The sequence below is a fragment of the Parasteatoda tepidariorum genome, chromosome 9 (assembly GCF_982258835.1).
Source record: "Parasteatoda tepidariorum strain Cologne lab strain chromosome 9, Ptep-v5.0, whole genome shotgun sequence".
Classification (NCBI taxonomy): Eukaryota; Metazoa; Arthropoda; class Arachnida; order Araneae; family Theridiidae; genus Parasteatoda; species Parasteatoda tepidariorum.
The window spans coordinates 30,511,101-30,532,263 of NC_141763.1; the positions used below are offsets into that span (position 1 = coordinate 30,511,101).

Here is a 21,163-nt window from a genome sequence, read left to right on the forward strand (position 1 = left end):
GGGCCAGAGATTATCACGACTGACCAGGGTCGTAACTTTGAAAGTAATTTATTTTCAGCGCTTTCGAAGTCTCTGGGTACCAAACGTAACAGAACCACAGCTTACCACCCTTCTGCAAATGGCTTGATCAAACGCTTTCACCAGCAGTTAAAGGGAGCTCTCAGGTGTAGTCTCGCCGGCACTGAAAGATGGATGGAAAAATTACCGATCGTCCTCCTGGAAATACGAACCGCCTTAAAGGAAGATCTTAACACCTCGACAGCTGAACTAGTATACGGCTGTAATCTTCGTCTGCCTGGCGAATTTTTTTCTTCTATTTCAGGTACGAAATCTCCACAGCAACTGCTACTATCTTTGAAGGAGCACTGCCGGCAAATTCGACCTACACCTACGTCACGTTATGGATCAACGGAGATATTTGTCCATGCGTCTCTGAAAGACACTTCGAATGCCTTCATCCGAGACGATGCTGTCCGTCGTCCATTCCAGTCTCCTTACCTAGATCCTTATCCGGTCATCGAACGCAAGCCAAAGTTTTTTCAAGCCCAGATCGGAACTCAAAAGCGATGGATCTCCATTGATAGACTTAAACCTGCTCACTTTTTTTCACAGATTCAAGAGGCTCAAGTCATCCCGCCGCCGATACATCCCGTGAAGTCTGCTCTTAAGACGTCCACAACAACTCGGTCCGGTCGACACGTCCGTTTCCGGATTCCCGTACCTCAGCGTTCTGGACTGGTGGGGGACTCCTGTGGCGTCATTAAAGACTTATCGCATAGAACGTCACACAGAACGTCATCTTCATTAAAATGCTACGCAGCTGGAAGAAGCCGATCTCTCAAGATGCAAATCAGCTTTCTCGGACTGCGCGCGCCTACACTCAAGGAGGATAAAAAGCAGCTCACCGTTCATCAGTATGCCACTTCGACTTCAGCTCTCACCCAGGGCCGTAACTACGCCGGGGCAATCGGGGCACCGCCCCGGGGCCCCGACGGTCAAGGGGGCCCCATATGAAGGGACCATGTGACACTTTCTCAAAAGAGTTTATATATATATATATATATATATATATATATATATATATATATATATATATTTATATATATGAAAGAGATTGTGTGAAGATTTGCTAAAATCTTCTTTTTCGTAGTTACATATCTACTTTAACATAGGGTGAAAGGCTTTTTCCGAGAATTATTTCCCATCCTCAAAAGAACAAAAACGCTTCACAGAGAAGAGGAAAGGAAAGGCATTTTTGAAGCTATACCCCTAATAGGAAACTTGTTGTTCTGAAATTAACTTGAATGGGCAAATAAGGTGCCTTTTGAAATTTGGGAAAGTAAAGTGAAAGTGAAAAAATATCTTTATTTTCACTCTATTTTTTGAGCGTAGAAATCATTATTTTGTTTTAAAATTGAAAAGAAGTGCTTCACCCCTTCTGAAATTTAGACATTCTCAAAACTAGTTTCTAGTAGAATTAGAAAATTCAGAAAGAGAAAATAGCTATTTTTTTCAACATTTAAGTTATTTTCCAAATAGAAAACTTAATTTTTCTCAAAATAAAAAAAAGAAATATGAAAATTTTTTTTTTCTTTAGGAAAAGCAAATCTTAAAATATTTTCCAAGTAGAAAATTTAATTTTCCTTTTATATTAAAACGAGGGAGCTAAAGAAGTTCTTTGCTTCTTCTGTAATTCAGACATTCACGAAAATAAAGCAAAATTAGTATTTAACTCATTTTTTTCTACTTTTAAGCTATTTTTCAAGTAGCAAACTTTATTTTCCTCGTAAATTTAATTGATGATCGTCATTCCTTCTGAAACATTGACATTCACTACAATAAAGTAATTTTTTTATTTAAAATAGAATTGGTAATTTCAGAAAAAGAAACTACTATTTTTTTCACCTTTTGAAGCTAATTTTCAAATAAAAAAATAAAATAAAACCCCAACCGAGACAAATACGTCTGTTTTGTTTGAATTTTCTTCTACATATGACAATTTCTAATTTATGAAGAAAAAATTTTAAAATTAAAATTTAACCAAAAGAAGGGCTTAGCTTAAAAAAATAAAACAAGTGTTTAGAAAACTAAGATAATTGCCACGCTTTTACCCTTCCCTGGATAAAGTAGTAATAAAATGCATCCTTCACTGACAAATAGATATATTTTAAAGCATTCATTGACTCTCAACACCCTCAGATCACGAACCGAGACTCACAGTTATCTGACCCCTCAAAAAATAGCCATCTCGTATTACACCATGGGAAAATGCCCTTCCTTTGGCTTCTTTAAATTGCCCTGAGCTTTACGACCCTAGGCTTTTTGTCCTTTTATAAAATGTCATATATTTCCAGAGCCATGTATTTGTCGGTTAGTCACAGTTTTCTTAAACAAGCAATTATCTAGATGTTCTAAGAAAACAGATGTAAGCTTTTAAGGGATCGAAGGGTATGACTTTTATCTTAAGTCATTTTATCCTAAGATTTTCTCTGAAAGAAACGCACGAAACACTCTCTGTATTAAACTTAAATTTTTAGCTCATTTAATCGCATTACTTAAATAATCTATTTTTAATTAAAATATAAATTTTTTGTTAACTTTCATTTTGTTCAATCTTTTAAATTAAAATTTAACTTTAATTGATACTAATTAAAATTATTTGAAACTTTTTTTAAAAATATAAATGTCATTCCTTTGGATTACAACAAAACGAAAAGAAAATTGATTTCTAAGGAGGTAAGCAAATATTTACATTGAATTATTTAATACATTCAAAATTGCTTATTAATGTAGTGATAGAATTGGCTTTTTTATATTCCTATATCAAATTACTTATATGTAGTACGTTCATGATTTTACCGTTTGTTGTGTGCATGGATTTTGTTCTTATTTTATATTTTTAAAATTAAGGACTTTAAATTTTTAAAACTAGAAATTCGATTTTTTTATGCTTTTTAACAATTTTGTTTTCATTCAAAACTGAAATGCAACCTTCAATTTTGTTTAAAAAAAATCATATTTAATTTAATAAAAAATCGCATTTAATTAAATAAAACGCTATAAACATTGCTTCGTTGAGAAAAACTGAAAATATGTCATCATTTAAAGTATTTTAGTTTAAACAAACCATTGTTTTTCAATCAATAGAAAAAAGTTCTTCGAAAAAATTATTTTATTTAGTTGTTTCGATAATTCTTTCTACTTTTATGAGAGACTTTCGTCGATTCTTTAAGATCAGCGCATTATCTATATTACATTAAAATAAAACTAATTTCAAATTCCTTGCTTTCACTGACAAAAAATGGTACATGTTGCAGTTTTATATACTTAAGAGAAAAAAAGAAAGAAAATCTGTTAATTCAAAAAGTAAGGAAATATCACGATTGGGTTGAGAATGCAATTAATATTCTTTTAAATTTACTATTTTATTCTTATCTTATATGATAACCACATTATATCGAGCGGAGCTAAAACACCGTTGCACATTTATTTAGTCTTATTTGACTATCTCTGTTATTCTTACAACACTAATTTATATAAAGAAACTTAATTTTTATTCTAATACAAAATTGAACCTTAACTTATACTTTAAATGTTAAAATAACGAAGAAATATATTTGATACAAACGTTTCACTAAAAAATTCCATAAAATATTATTATTAAAATTGAAAACTGCTTTAATTAGAAAAAAAATCATATTTTTAAGAATGGCACAATTTGTTTCCATAACATTTAAGGAAGGTGTTGGTTGAGCTCACTTAATATAGTGTTCTTGAAATAAAACTCTTATAGGATCATCAAAGTATTTATCTTGTGCTAATAACTTTCTGAGAACTTTTTTCATGCATAATTTTTCTCAGTTTGAAGTATACATTTTTGAAAATCTTAATACTGAAACTATAAATATTGCTGATGGAGGAAAGGAATTTATCCGACCATCAAAATTACCTCTAATCATTTCTTCAAAATGTGTGAACATTTCTGATTATCAATTGAATGACTTTATTTTCCGTTTTCAATATCAGAACAAGATGTGTAAAACATAACACTTAAGGTTGCTGCTTTAAATTTATTCAAGTTTCCACCTTTTTCTTTCTAGTTTTGAGACTTTTTTTTCTACCGTGAAAATGATTTTTACTGTAACCAATGTTTAAGATATTCATTGAAATATTTTGTTCAAAGCTATTGCATTTTTCGATGTAGAAATCCAAAGCAGATAAAATTCATTGTCGTGACAAACAATTAAAAAGGATTTTTTCTTATTTTTCGTTTTGGAAAAATAAGAAAAAACCTTTTTGGAATATTAAAAAATATTAGTTACTTGTCATAATTTTTTTATCACATTTGATAACATGACATCATAAATACATATATTTATTTGTCATTTTGTCTGTTCAGAAGTTTCGATGGGCAAAATATTCACGAATGAATTTTTCTCAAAATACTATATTTTTAGGGCCCTGTAAAACAAATACAATTTTGTACTTGAACTTATTTATCTTACATTGCTATGCTATACAGACAAATGAGGTAGTATTTCGTCTGTATTTTAAATCACTCGACCAAATAAGACTAAACACGAAACAAAAGTGCTTATATTTAAAAAGTTGAAATGTTTTCTTTTTTTTCATGTGTGTGTACAAAATGTACTGTCTTTGAAATGCACTTATTATGAAGACCATCATAACTTCAAAACTATTTATCCTATCAGCTTGAATTATATCTTATTTAATTAAGTATCAAAACTTTGATTGAAACTTTGATCTTTCCTTACGTGATCTACTACTTACTTCTAGAAATATCTACAAGCTTCTATTTAAGCATTTGAAATGTAATGTAATTTGCATTACATCACAAAAGTTTATTTTTTAATTTTATAAAACAAATGTTATCAAGCAGTTTTGCATAAAGATAATATCTATAAATATTCGTTAAATAAAAAAGTGATTAAAAGCCATTTAAAACTATCCAGCTTGTTATGTATAAAGGAATGCACGTGAACTTAAATTTTGTAATGAAAAAATAAAGTAGCTAAATGGTAAATTTATATTTATAATAGTTGTAGTAGTTGTTAGTATAATATTTGCAGTTTTTTTTAAAAATCGAAAGAAGTTTTTTAATTTTACCATATTTTAACTTATTTTACTAAATTCATGATACGTTGAGACAACCAAAAATAAATTATAAAAATTTCATTTTCTAGTATTTCATATGTTTAAAATCTTGGTTACAATAAATTAGATAACAAGAATATGTAAAAAGCGCAAATACGTAAAAATTTCTTAATATGCAGACAAAACGTTAAAACAGAAACTTAGAATCTTTTTCTAAAAACACTGTTTGTTCGTTTCTCAAAATGTAAGAAATCTTGGTCAAATCGAGATATTTTGTTTCTTCTTTTTTTCCTCATTTTAATAATGTCTTAAAATTAATATATCCCTTTAACATTTGAAAGAAAATTCTAACTTAACTATACTACACTATATCATAAAAATTTCTTGTTATGCTTATTCCTAGTATTTAATGTAACACTTAAAAATATGACTTTTACACTTGGAAGTTTTGAAACTTTATTTTATGACTAAAATGACCGACCTATATGATAATAAACGACTGGTTTAGAAGGAAAGGAAAGTCCAAAATACAAACAGTTGTTAAACATTTCTTCTAAATGTAATTGCTATCTATAAAATGTGCATGAGATAATTAATTGTTCGCCCATTTAAACTAAAATTGAAAGAAACTTTTGTATAAAGATCTCACTGAATTAAGAAATTAACTAAGTTAATGACTTTGAGTATTTACTTTTAGATAACGAGAATAAAATTTGAAATAAGAAAAAAAAACATTAAAAATTGTCAGTTACTAGCAAAAATCACTATAATGGATTAAGGATTTATTATGCACTTCGTGACAGTGTGTAGAGATTATACTTGTTGCAAAACTAACTTAAATTTTGAAATTTCCTTTATTGTAAGAACTTTTTACACTTTCTTTCTTTGTATGAAAATTTTAATCTTTCATAAGCATTATTTATAATAAACTAATTTTTCAAAGTTTAAGAATAAGTTTAAAACTAAAAAATACAAGAAAACTTACAGAAATTTAAATAATTTTTACAGTTATTATTTTCTGTATTTATATTTTAATTTTCATCATAAAATTAGTTAAAAGATAATAAAAATTTAAGGAACTGTATTTTATTTTATGTTATAATCGTCGTTGAAAAGCCGACCCAATTGTATGGGTTAACGACTACTAATATTCAACTCCGTAGCCTTGTAATTTTGAACCCAATCCAGAAGTCAAAGGAACTCCTGGATCGGGGGAGAAATTTGCCTTCGTGGAAGACTTTTTGGAGAAACTAACCCGCGTTTGCGTTACATGGAGAGGTAGACTACGAGAACCTCCCACGGTTAGCCTGACGGCAAGGGGACTCTAGCCCATGATCTGTCTACAACTGAGGATATTTTACGTCATCACTGCGGTCGGTGCAAGCCGTATGCAGAATTCGTATCGACTGGGATTCGATCCCGGTTTTCCTCATTGGAAGGCGAACGCTCTATCTCCTGAGCCATCGCGGATTTAAGGAACTGTATTGGATGATATACGTTAATTGTTCTGAGACGGAAGTAAAATTATTACATTTGTATAATTTTGAACTGCTTGCATTTTTTTCGGCAAAAAGGAGGAATACAAGCAAATTCATAAAAGAAGGGATGAATGAAAGAAGTTAATGTGAGTTGCCCCATCCCCTGACAACAACTGTGATGATTTTACTTAGAGTAGACATTTTAAATTACGGAAAATATTTTTAGGCACGGAGAAGGAATCCCATTCAAACATTGATTTCGAAACTCATGTATGCAATCAGACCTCTCTCTTAGGAAAGACCTTCGTTACGCCTAATTTAAAGTTTATTTTTTGACGCATACATCAACTTTAAGTGTATTATATATCTTATCATACAGTAAACTGAATTCTGGTGTAATTTCTTTCTTTTTTGTATCGGAATTCATACCGAAACAAACGCTAATGAATAATCACAATAAATAAATCACACACATGTTTTATTTAATTATTTTTTCCTTTAATATTTTTTTAATGTGGAAAAAATTTGTCTCTCAGCTAAATTCTTAATTATCAAAATTTTATTTTCAACTACGTTATGATATGCTACGGTAATAACGGTATAAAAGAAATTTCGAGGAAATTTTTATTTTTTTAAATTATGAGTTGTAAAAAGTGATATTTTAACGGCATTTTCACTAAATACTTGATGAAGACAGAAGTACACCGAGATTTCGTGAAGTCCTTAAATGTGCACGAAAATATTTAGAATTATTTGTGAACTTAGTTGTTTTTTGTTTAATGGTTTCACTTATTTTACCTTATTGCATGCAAATCAACCTATGCATATAATATAAAATCGAGGTTTTAAACAAAAAGCTAATTTTTAAAAGCACGTTTTAATTAAAAATAATTGAAATTTAACTAAAAATGAAAGAAATTTTTTGAAAAAATTAACACGTTGCAAAAAATGCCTTAACTATTGTTAATTCTTAATGGTTATTCATTAACACAAACTATTTAGAAAAATAATTAAAACATTAAAATAAAATACTACTTTTGGAACTAAATGGTATTTTGGAAATATTTTCAACCATTTTTTTCCAGGCATGTTTTAAAGTAGTTTTGATTTCATCGAAAAAAACATCAGCATAAAAGTTTTCTAAGATTTAATTTAGGATTACGAATTTTTTTGGAGTTTGAAATAAATACAGACATTATTTACATGCGAAGTACGTAAACACTTTTGTATAAAATTGCTTATAATTTAATATCCCTTAATAAAAAGTGTAGAGAAAAAAATTACTATGGCGTCTGGCGCACGCGATCAATGTTATATCACGTTAATTACTCAAAACTACTTTAAATAAACAGTCAAATATGCATTTTTTTAAAACCATACTAGCTTCAACTTAAATATGAAAAGATTTTTTTCCATTAAAAAAAATCGATAAACAATAAACTATAACACAATAAAGAAACGAAAAAGAATTAAAATAAACAAAATTTGCAATGAAAATTAAGTGCAAGTGATTAATGCCAGTACATAGAGACCATTTAATAAGAGAAGTGTACAAGAAAACAAGGAAAAATAAAAACATTTTTTTTTAAAAAAAAAAGATAAAAACTATTAAAAATGGTCAAAATTTTTAAAATTTCTTTTGAAAACTTTAAATAAAATAAAATATATAGATTTTTTGAAAATCTTATACTGATTTATTTTGCTATATTGATACAATATTAGAAAGCATTCTAGTTTGCCGATACAATCGTATGAACTGACGGCGAGATTTTATTATTACGTTATTTTATTATAAATTTTTTTTTTAATTTTCAAAAAAAGGAAATTTTGAAATGTTATAATTTTTTCCTCTTTGTTTTCAAAAAATTTCTTTTTCCTTGCTTTTTTTGTAAAACTTTGTCTAAACAGATCAATACATGAGTTATAGCAGTTTTAAAAATCGGTGTGTTATGTTCTGATTTCTGTGAGTGAGAGTCAGTATTTTTGCTGTGATTTGGGAAAACATTTATTATTATCACACCTTTAGTATTAAATTGCTCAGAATAAAACAGGTAAAAACCCTCTAGAACCTTTGATTCGCAATCTGGGTAAAAAGAAGTTAAGATGTCTTTCATTCATGTTATATTTTCTAAAATTTATTAACTACGTGTATTTCCAAGTGATGTAATGTGACATTTTAAGTTAAGTTTTGATCCTTTTAATTTAAAACTTACTGTATGATTTATTATATTAATAAACTATAGGAAAATGAAACGTTCATATTTAAGCGGAGCTCAAAAAAAAAGAAAGCATGAGGCGGAGAATGCAAAAATCTCATCTCAGATGTCTGTCTGGCTTAAACAAACAAAAGAACCAGACACAAATAATGAAGGAAAGGAAAACCAAAATGGTTAGTTATATTTTTAATTGTTTTAAAATATATTTTTAATATTTTTAAGCTTTTAGTCAACTTTTAAATTTTTCATCATAGGATTAATTCTCAATGAGGTAAAAAGTACCAGTGACGAGGAGCAAGTCATAGGATTAGGGGAACATAATGATTCTGATATTCTGGTTCAAAGTTGTGTGTTTGCTCCTGAAAAAAACGTGATTGATCCTAAATTTTGTTCAGATAATACAAACTCTTTTTTTCCTGATAATATAACAAATTCTAACATAAAATTTACCATTATTAAATCTGGTCCAACTCAACCAGGAGGCCCGTTCCCAAAAGACGCAAAACAAAACGGACGTTCTTTCTCCAACAATTATTACTTTGCCATTACAAAATCAGGATTAAGAATAAGAAGGTATTGGTTGAGTTATTCATCACAGCTTGATTGCGCGTACTGCCAACCTTGTTGGTTGTTTCCTCAACGACGTGACGGTTTAAATTGTCCATGGAGCTACAAAGGAATGCGAGACTGGAAACATTTATCAGAGAGGATCCAGAGCCATGAGCAATCTCAACAACATGCCAATTCCTGCGTTATATTTAAACAATGGAAAAAAAATGAAACGATTGATGAAAGTTGGAAAAAAGGGTTACAAGAAGAAAAGAGTTTTTGGCGAAAAGTTTTAGGAAGAATTTTAGATGTGACTTTAATGCTATCTACTTGCAATCTTGCATTTCGAGGAACTACGGAAATATTGTACCACCAAAATAATGGCAATTTTCTTTCAATAATTGAACTTTTAGCGAAATATGATCCGATTTTAGAAGAGCTTTTGAAGCGTCCGAAAAGATCAGCGAAGTACTTAAGTCCCTCAATTCAAAATGAACTTATAACTTTATTGGCCTCACAAGTTTCGAAAGAGATAAAAAATGAACTGAAAAATGCCCCATACTTTTCATTAATTTTAGACACTACTCAAGACATAAGAAAAATTGATCAACTGAGTGAAGTTTTCCGTTATGTAAAGGTGATCTACGATGAAGAAGGAGATCCAATAGAATTAAGGATTTGTGAGACTTTCATATCATTCACGGAAGTACAAGATCAGTCGGCCCTTGGACTTCAAGAACAGATTCTGAAATCCTGTACCGAAAAAGGCTTAGACATTAAAAAGTGTCGTGGTCAAGGGTATGATGGCGCTTCTGTTATGAGTGGTACTTATTCTGGCTTACAAAAAAGAATTCGTGAGATTTCTCCTCATGCTTATTTTGTCCACTGTGCCTCCCATAATTTGAATTTGGTTTTGAAAGACTCAGTGCAATCAAACAGGATTGTAGCAACCTTTTTTGATACAGTGCAAAGCATATATGAATTTTTCGGGAATAGTATCCTTAGATGGAAAGATCTCCAGGTAACAACAAATGAAAATGAAGAGTCATCGAAAATTACCCTCAAACCCTTAAACCCAACTCGTTGGGCAGGAAGGTATGAAGCAGTGTATGCTTTAAAGGACAGATATACAGATATTTTGAAATCTTTGAGCAAAATTATTTTATGCAGCAAAAAATCTGCGGAAAGAAATGAAGCTGCGGGACTAAGAAAAAAAATGGAGATGTTTGACTTCGTTCTGCTTCTTGTAATTCAAACTAAATTGCTTAATAGTGCAAACTTAGTCTCTAAGTGTTTGCAATCAAAAGCAATTGATCTAGTGTCTGCTCATAATTTATTAAAAAACATGCTATTAGAAACCAAAGAAATGAGGAATAATTTCAATAAATTGTTACAAGAGGCATCAGATGTGTGTAAACAATGGGGAATACTAAATATATTTGAAAATAGAAGAAATCGAAAAATTAAGAAACATTTTGATGACTTGTGCGAGGACGAAAGATTTGAAGATCCAGAGTCTTGTTTCCGGGCAACTGTCTTCTATCCAGTTATGGATACAGTAATTTTTCAACTGGAGAGCCGTTTCAAAGGCATGGATGCGGTTGTCACCACTTACAAAGTTCTTCAACCTCAATTCCTTTCAACAACACCAGAAGGAGAAATTGAGGAACAGGCCAAATCTTTTGCCTCGAAATTTTCTGAAGATGTCACTTCACTTTTCCCATGTCAGATACTTTCCATAAGATCATCTTTTATGGATGAAATAAAAAAAATGAAAGATGTTAAAGAGTTAGCTGATTTTCTAATAATTAAAAATGCCGTCCTATCTTCTAGCTATCCTGATGTTTGCACAGCCCTATTTATGTACTTAACTGTACCAGTGACAGTGGCAACAGCAGAAAGGACTTTCTCTAAATTAAAACTTATAAAAAATTACTTGAGGAGTTCGATGGGGCAGGATCGATTGAATGGACTTGCTCTACTGTCTATCGAAAACGAAAGAGCACGGAATATTGACTTCAGCAATATAATTGATGAATTTGCGGCTACAAAGGCCAGGAGAAATAAATTTTAGTTTTAAAATTTTTTACTTCAGATTTAAAAAAAAAATCTTTATAAAAATTTATGTTCAGCAATTTTGAAAATGTTATAATTTATTATTTAATTTTATGAGCAATAGCTTAGAAAATTTAGTGGACTGTGTTTCCAATTATGGATGGATTTATATTTTGTACTAATTACAAATATTAATTTTATGACTTTTTTTTAATTTTTACATTATTTTTTTTTTCTTTTCACCTTTCTTAAAAAATTTTATTACTATGAAATCTGTTTTGCAATTTGCTTTAAATATTTTTCAAGAACTGAAACTAATCTAAATTTTTTAAAAGGAAATCTTTATTCCAGATATTTATTTTAATGCAAACTGATGTATAATCTTTGTCACTAACTTAAGTGTATAAATGTATCTACCAAACTAGAATCATTAAATACATTTAAAATCTGTATTTAGTATGTGTTTTGTAATTATTTTTAGATGTCTTGAAGTCTTAAATACTTATTTGTGCTGTGTAACCAAAAATGAGTTTTTTTTTAAATATAACATTTTACATTCTAGTGTTAAATTTACAACTTACAATATTTTGGAATTCCATTTATATGAGAACAAGTAACATATTTTCATAAATATATTAGACAACATGATACATAAATAGCTAAAATCACGATTAGAGGTGGAGTACACAAAGTTTTAGAAAGGGCCCCGGCAAACATTTTAGCCCCAGGGCCCCGAAGGGTGAAGTTACGGCACTGCTCTCACCCGGAGATGTGTGCTGGACCTAAGCCACCTAGTCCCGAAGTACTGATGTCTTTCTACTTCCTAATTTGACGATGGATTTTATGTTGTAAAACGCATTTTAGAACTTTAGTTGTTTATGAAGGAAATAAACCAAGTTATAGTTACAAAATGTCTGGTATCTTCTACATACTTCCAAACACTAAACGTTCTATGAACCCAAACCAGTCAGTCGTTAATCTTAATAAACTTATGCCACCTATTGAAAACTGGTGTATTGAAAATAAAGTTGCTATAAACACCAGTAAATCCAATCTAATGGCCATCAGGAGGAAGAAGAGATTTAAAAACATAAATAGCAATGTTACACTATTCAATAATCTAATTCCTATTACAAATAAGGCCAATTATTTAGGCCTTTGCATTAACGATAAACTCGCATGGAATCTCCATATAGATAAAACAGTAAATAAAGACTATGCTGCTTATAGCTGCATTAGGCCACTACTAAACTCCAAATCAGCACTCCCACTTAACCTAAAGAGGCTGCTATATTTACAATGCATTAGACCGATACTGACATACGCCAACCCAGCTTGGGGCTGCAGTAAGCCAAACCAAATTAAAAAACTCGATATAGTCCAAAATAAAATTCTCAGGCGCATCACAAGAGCACCTTATTACCTCCCAAACACCTCTATCTGGAATGACTTAAAAATAGATAGCATTATTATATAAACAAACTAAATGCGGCTTTTTATAGAAACGCAAATAACTCGGATCCTGCTGATTTTAATAAAATTCTGGACAAAGATCTTATTATCGAAATGAAATACTACAACCCGATTACTTCATTTTTTCTCTCAGACATGATAATATCTAAATATTATCAATAAATTCAATACACACACAGCTTATACACTGGACTACGGCAAACCCGGTAAAGGAGTAACCCTGAAAAGGGTCCGATCCGGGCAAGCCGTAGTTCCACTAATATCAGTACAGAGAGCAACCCGGTACGAGTGGTTGAATACCAGGACGGCCGGGTCACAGTTATAGCAGAAACTTATATCAATTTTAACCATCAGCTTGTATTATTTAATCATATTATTCAATCATGTTATTATTTTATGCGGATAGATAGAATGTAGATTTTATCTGACCACCGCCACCGAAATTCACCGCCATAATCCACTTGCAATGCCATTATTACAGGTGCCCACGGGCACAACTTCAGATGAAGGTGTGAAATGTCCGCTTTGCGGACAGGTACACCGAAACTATACTCAGTTCAGTTCAGTCAGCAGCCTACCAAGAGAGATTCGCTCAAGCCTTGCTCGAGTCAAGACGTGTTATCTCTGCTCAGTTATGCCGTACCATAGTACAGCCCGCGGCGGAAAGGTGCTCCCTTCCGGCCGCTCTCAACTTTCGATTAGCGTAAACCAAGCTTCGTCAGATGACTTATTTGAGAATTGTGGGATTCCCCCGCAATTTCTTCTTCCGAGTAAGAACATGGACAAATATGAAGCGAGAGATTTCTTCTCTCATTTTCCATTGGAAGAACTGATATAAGTGAGAAGACTTTACTTTAGCCTCCTAAGGAGACTAGACTGGCGTACATGTCCCTTGTATGATTACATCCTAAAAGGATCTGTTGGTGTAAACTGCATCATTGATGCTATACAACAAAAGATGAAGAAGGAGAAAGATCTTATGAACGAAGTTCCAGGTACCATCCCAGAATCCAAAGCTCAAACGACTGAGGAAGAGGACACAACCAAAGTCACAGTGCCTGTTCCAACCAATCTACCGATTGAAATGGATACTCCAGAAATTCCTGCTCTCCCTGAGAAAAGGAATAAGAAAAAGATGAAAACGAGTGTCAACCAGGCGACACTTCCCGTTATAGAAACAGAAGGCGAGCCCTCCATAGTCCCGCCATCCCAGCGGACCCAGTATTGACAGAGTGTGAGGAGATTGCCGTTACGGTAGACCCCATCTCTACTACAAATTCAACTATGGACACTTCTCCAAACAAAAAACTGAAAACCCTCATCCGAGGCCTAAAAATTGATACAGATATTCTCGAACTGGAGAAATATCTCAAAGAATTCGGACTTCTCCCGGAAAAGATAGTGCAGCTCAAGCGAAGAAGAGGGGAGGAGCTTAGGCCCCTCCCACTTTTCCTCATCATCCAATGTGATTCAAGCAATAGCCGAAATATCTACAACATTAGATCTATCCTAGAGCAGTTTCAAGTCCAATGATACAAATGCCTGAAATTTGGACACACTCAGCGCAGTTGTACAGCCACAGTTCCCGCCTGCATAAAATGTGCCAAAGACCACTCCTCGTACGAATGTACAAAACCACACACAGAGCCAGCGACCTGCGTTAACTGTAATGGTGAGCACCCAGCCGGTTTTTCGGGCTGCGGTGTAAGACCCAGGAAGCTCCCTAAAGAAAGGAAACCCAAGAATGCCACAAACCCTGCTTCCAGATTTCTAAGACTCTTCCAAGAAATGAAAGAACTGCTAAAAGATGAAGAGCTTGTGAAGCTGCTTCGCTCCCTCCTCCTTGAGCCACAAAACTAGTGTTCCACTGCCTACAAGTCATCCTCTCATATGACTTCCACAGCTTTAGGCTGTGGTGAACTTTTACATATATTTCTTTATGAAATTTATGCCTATTCAACTTAGGACTTTTTAATTTAGATGAATCAGCAAGCGGCGCTTCGCGCCGAATACTGATATACAGAACATTTCCAGCATTGCAGCAGTCTACCAGTATTTCTCCCATCACCACTTGTAATTCAAACCAACTTGTATATAACGTAAATATGTTCAATAAAATATTAGTATTACAAAGGAGCTATCTTCGCTTACTTCAGTACTATATCCTTTCTGTGCATCATTTAATTTTTTTTAATAGAAAGCTGTCGCGTACAACTGGTGACCTGCGGACGTGATATGAACTTGTCATTGATGGATGATCCACATTAAAACAGTTGATTTGCTTAAAAACATATACTGCTTAAAGAAAAAAAAAATCCGTTGAAGTAAATAAAGTCTCCCGGTTAATAAACAAATATGAAAAAAAGAAAGAAAAATGAGCGAAATGTGCTATAAAAAAATTTATAAATTGGCGAAATGATATTAAAAAAAATAATGAGCGAAATGCTATAAAGAAAAAATATAATGAGCAAAATGAAATTAAAAAAAGAAGAAAATAAACAGCATGAATCAACTAGTGGTATCCGTTCATTGAATTCTATCCCAGATAAAAATCTAGAAGGGGAGTATTGTGGAGTAACTACCACTATAAATATTAAATACCAAATCACTAGTATATAAAACATATTAGTTCGATTCTATCTTGAGGCACCTTTTGATAGATGTAGGTTGACATAGTCAAAAATTAAATTCCTACAAGGGCACTATGTTTTATAACTTGTGAATTCACATTAATTTCTCCCAGGAAATCAACTATAAGGCTATATCTGCGGTATTCAGGCCTCATGCATATTCTAGCTGGCATAAAATTTTAAAGAGAAAGTTTAAAGAAAAATACATCAGGGCTTTCTCTTTTCATTTTTAGTCAACCTTGAAAAAAATTTGTTTTAATTAACTGTAGTTCAGTTAAATGTTTCAACCTTTACTTGTATTTTCGATTCTCTAAAACGATAGTTATAATTTTTAGTTTTTATTTGGAGGGGGAAAAAAATATTTAATTTATTACTTTTAAAATTATACTGATTTACTAAGATTCTTGCTTCGAGAATTCGCAAATTACTTTTCGTTGCAATTTAAAGAAATATTAAACGTGTACTACACTAATATCAGCCTTTGTAATCAGCAACCATTTTTAAACATTGTATAAGAATTTAAATTTTTTTTATAAATTTGAATAGCTTAGCATGCCCCATTTTTTAGAATACTTTACTAATATAAGTAAAAAGATTCTATTGAATAAGCAGAAATTTTTTTTTTCAATTATATACTTTATTTAAAATTATGCACAGAAATACATTATAAATATGGGTCTAACGGCTAAGAAATAATTTTGTTGCATAAATTGTATTTAGTTTTAAACTTAAATAAATAAATAGAAAAAAATAAATAGCTACTTCTTTTATTTTGCATTAAATTCTTTCAAAAAATTATTAAAAATCCTTTTATAGCACAATTAATAGAAACATTTAATAGCACAAAAGTAAATTACAATGATCATAAATTTTCAGATTATAAGATTTTTTGACCTTTCTGGTCTTGTTTCATAATTAAAATGGTATGTTTTTAAATCTTAATTAATGCTAGAAAATTAAATTTGACATTTGCTGATAATTAAATATGACTAGTATCGGAAAACAGATTTATGCAAATTAGTTTCTAATAATGACTTATTTTTAAAATGTATGTTATGTTTTTACACGAATAATTAATATATTATATTATAATTGTTAACGTAGAAATATTTTTCAGTTTCGTAATATATGAGCTGAGTATACATTTTCTGTGCAAACTAAGCATTGGAACATTTGAATAGTTTTAACATAATCTTCATACTTTAAAATAAAGCGGAAGAGTTTCAATATGAATAATTATTTCAAGTTATTAAAGTCATGAAATTTGTCATTAGAACTCGAGTCAATCAAGCTAAATGTATATATTTTAAAATTATCAGTTTTTTACAACATTTTTGGCTGATTCATTTCTATGAATAAATTAAATACTTCCAGAAATTTCTTAAATTATTCACACACTTACACGAACTTTTAAATTTTCTTGTGATAAAAATTTGATTCAAATAATGAAATTAAATAATTTTCAAATAGATTCATTGATTGGAGGTAAATTTTAATGCCAAATTTCTCCTAAATGAAAATAATAATAATAACACTGAAGATACAAGAGAAAAACAGCAGTGCTAGAAAATGTCTGTAGCATTAAAGAAAAAGCGATTATGTAAAAAAAGAAAAACGCAGAAAGTCAATGAGGGACCTCACATTCAAAAAACCTGTATTTAGCTAACCAAGATAATTATAGCTGATTAACTGTAGAGCTTAAATAGCACAAAATTTACAAGCAACTGTGCCATATGTTTATCTGTGTACATAATAAAATAAAGATTTTGTGAGTGTGTCTGCATACCAGATCTACCATCTGTGTATTTTCCAATTTCATTTTTGCGAAGCATTCTAAAAAATATTAATTAAGGGTAGTTACATACTCTATTGGAAGAGTCAATGCAATTTAGATTTAGAAATACAACAGAGACGCTTGAAGGTTCGCTCCCTGGTTAGCATCTTAACTCAAACAAGCGAATGGTATAAAGGCTGTTGTGTTAATGAAAAAAAGGAGCAGAAGCAATAAAACTAAAAGAGTAATGTGTAAAAAATATGACACTGTAAAAAAAAAAAGAGAGAGAGAGAGAATTACATGCAAAGTAGTGTGAAATCAAGAGAAATCTTAATTGGTATATTCGCCAGTATTACGGCAAATGTGATTTGAAAAATGCGTTGTGTATTGATTGTTACGAAAACTAGAGGGAAAAAACTAAAATAATTTTGCGTCACATTTTCTGTTTTATCTATTAAAAAGTAGCAATTCAGTTAAATTTTCTTAATCAGTAATTATTTTGAACAATTGAGCACAACACAATTGCAAAAATTATTACGCCCATTTTGAGAAATTTTTCTCATTGAAATAGAAAAAAAAATATCCCACACATTTCTTATGATCAACCTCTAACTATAAATTTAAAAAAAATATTTTTTACTATATTTTTTCACATATTTTAGTTCTACATTTAAATAATCTAAAAAGGGCCATACTGGCCCCTTCAGTATTTCTCTGTCACAGCAATTTTGAATCTTTCAAGTGTTAATCAACAAAATATTTCTCACACACCACTCAACGAAAGATCTCACACATGAGGCTTCATGCTAGAAGGGTGAAAATAGTGTTGATTAATAAGAAAATGCATTATCATACAGAGTTTTTATTTAAATAAGATTTCCACATTTTATCACACACATTTTATGAGTAAGGTACTACTTACACTATGAACTAATCTCTTAAATCTATTTTCTGTAAAAATTATTTATCACATACGTAAAATTTATATCCAGTATGAAGACAAAAAGTAAATTTAAAAGAATTTTCTGTGAGAAAGTTTTATCACACACACTGCTTGAATAAGGTTCAGATCTTGTATGAATAACATTGAATATTTAAATTTCTTTTACATAAACTAACATTATAGAACATGTTCAATATTTACTGCAGATTGTAAGAATACAGGGATGAGATTGGCCAAAAGGCAAAAAAGCTGAATTTCCAAGCAAGTAAATTTTACGTACGCGCAATCGGTCAACCATAAATTCCAGACAGTTTAAGATAATAAATAACAATGTGTTGACATAAAATTGTGTATTAATTTATTATTATATAAATGATTACATCGATACTTAACATTTAGTAAAAAGAAAAATTACCAATTGAAAAAATAAAGCTAGAAATTATATTTTTCTTCAGTTCACATAAGAGACAATTATTACTTGAGAAACTGTCTGGTTTAGCAAATTAAACATACATTAACATTCCATTTCTGTTAATAAATACTGTTACATGATTTAAGGCAAAGATATCAGTAACATGACTTTTTAAATTATTTTGAAAAGAAAATAATTTAATAAGACTTTTACAATTGGAAAATCACTATGTTTAAATTATAATCTGATCTAACTAGAGCCCTGTGAAACATGTCAATAACTGTGAAGTAGAAATATATAGTAACTCCTTAACATACAAAAATTGCTATTTTAGTTTGAAAAATTACATGATAATCGGCAACTGTTTAGATAATTATTTTTCATTTGATAAGAACTTTGCATTTTATAGCATAAATAACAGCAACATTATTTTTTAAATTTTGCATTTTGATGCTGAGTTAATTAACTCTTTTTCCAAAAAAAAAATATTATCTTTTTTTAAGTGCTATATCTTTTATGTTTGCTATATTTAGTCGTTAGCCCATCTTCAAACATCTTGTGACAAATCCTACTTTTTCTTCTTTGCAAGCCCAGAGTAAAAGTTTTAAATATATTCTACTCCAGTTTCGCTGATGTTGTAACACCTACATATACTAATAATCGTCGATAGAAAAACAGTCACCTTTAGAGTAACTAAATCAAGAAAAAATTTACTTCTTACAAGAATCGCAATAGTTGAGCTTAAAATTGCGCGAATGCAAATTGCAATCCTGGATTTTAAAATAGCGTGAATATGAATCACGATTATGGATTTTGAAATCACGTGAGTATGAAACTAGATATACGATTTTGAAAATGACAAAATACAAACTGCGATATAAAATTTTTAAATCGCGTAAATACAAGTCACGATTCATAATTTTTAGATTGCGTAAATACGAATCATGATGCGTAAATTTTAAATTGCATAAATAAGAATTATGAGGCCTAATTTTGAATGCAAATCCCAATGCCTTATTTTTAAAGCACGTATAAGACGAAAATCGATGTTTGATATTATAACCGCATGAGCGAATCACGACATTGGATTTTAAACTCTTGTGAATACGAATCGCTACATAGGTTTTTAAAAAGGCGTAAATACAAATCACGATATCGGATTTTAAATCTCGTAAATAAGAATCGCAACATGCAACTTTTAAATCACGTAAATACGAAAAGCTATGCTTGATATTAAAATCGCGTGAATAAGAATCGAGATATTAGCAGATTCCAGGCTTGCGACTTCTAAAAGACTTGTCTGAAGCAGCGTCGTTTGAATTACGAAAATACGAGCTGTCTGGCTGCCGGGTAAAAATGCGGAAAATCTTATCATCTGTGCGTAAAAGCGGAGAAAATAGCTAAAGTAAGTAAAAATGCGGAAAGGGTTGGTAGCTTTGTAGTTTGAATTTTCTGTTTACCTTTGAAAATCGGAAATAAAAATAATTATTATATTTCAGTGGCTGAATTTTCAGAAAAAGCGGAATATTTATTTTAAAAAAAAGCGAAATTTTAAGAGAATCGGAGTTTTTGATAAGAAAGGCAGAAATTCGAGAGACAAAAGTGAAAAAAAGCGGAAAAATCTCATCCCTGAAGAATAGGGTTTAACTCAAATGTCAGAAACATGGGGTACTATGCATGTCCAGGTGAGAAAGATAGCTCACATACAATGCATGAATAAAAAAAGTTTCTCTTAAGTAGAAATAAAAAAATGATTAATTAAATTTTATTAATCTAGAGAATATTTTGTCACACACACTGCATGAATTCCTTGATGAATAAGAAGGTGTCTAGTTAAATTAGGTTTTGAGGTGAAAGATTTATCACAAACACTACAAGAGTAAGGCTTTTTTCCATTATGAATATCATAATGTTCATTTAAATTCTTTTTTTGTGCGAAAGATTTATTACACACACTACATGAATATGGCTTCACTCCGGAATGAAGAAGAATGTGTTTATTTAAACTAGATTTCATTGAGAAGGATTTATCACACACACTACAGGAATATGGTTTCTCTCCAGTGTGAACAACAGAATGTTCTTTTAACCCTTTTTTATGTGTGAAACATTTATTACACACACTACATGAATAAGGCTTTTCTCCAGTATGAAGAATGTAATGTCCTTTTAAACACCTTTTATTTGCGAAAGATTTATCACACACACAGCATGAATATTTCTCTCCAGAATGAAGAAGAATGTGTTTATTTAAACTAGATTTCAATGTAAAGGATTTATCACACACACTACAGGAATATGGCTTCTCTCCACTGTGAACAACAAAATGTTCTTTTAAGTTTTTTTTATGTGTGAAACATTTGTTACACACATTGCATGAATAAGGTTTCTCTCCAGTATGAATAACAGAATGATCATTTAAACTTCTTTTATGTGTGAAACATTTATCACACACGCTGCACGAATACGGTTTTTCTCCACTATGAACAAGATAGTGTTGATGTAAATTACATTTATA

General features: G+C 30.7%; 1 protein-coding gene across 1 annotated transcript; it reads left to right on the plus strand.

Moving 5' to 3' along the window:
- Positions 1–1,091: 1,091 nt before the first annotated feature.
- Positions 1,092–11,939, plus strand: LOC147803475 (zinc finger MYM-type protein 1-like). The gene is made up of 2 exons (XM_087151169.1): positions 1,092–8,982; positions 9,064–11,939. The coding sequence occupies exons 1-2, from the start codon at positions 8,841–8,843 to the stop codon at positions 11,430–11,432; spliced, it is 2,511 nt and encodes an 836-aa protein (XP_087007295.1). The 5' UTR covers positions 1,092–8,840; the 3' UTR covers positions 11,433–11,939.
- The last annotated feature ends 9,224 nt before the right edge of the window (positions 11,940–21,163 follow it).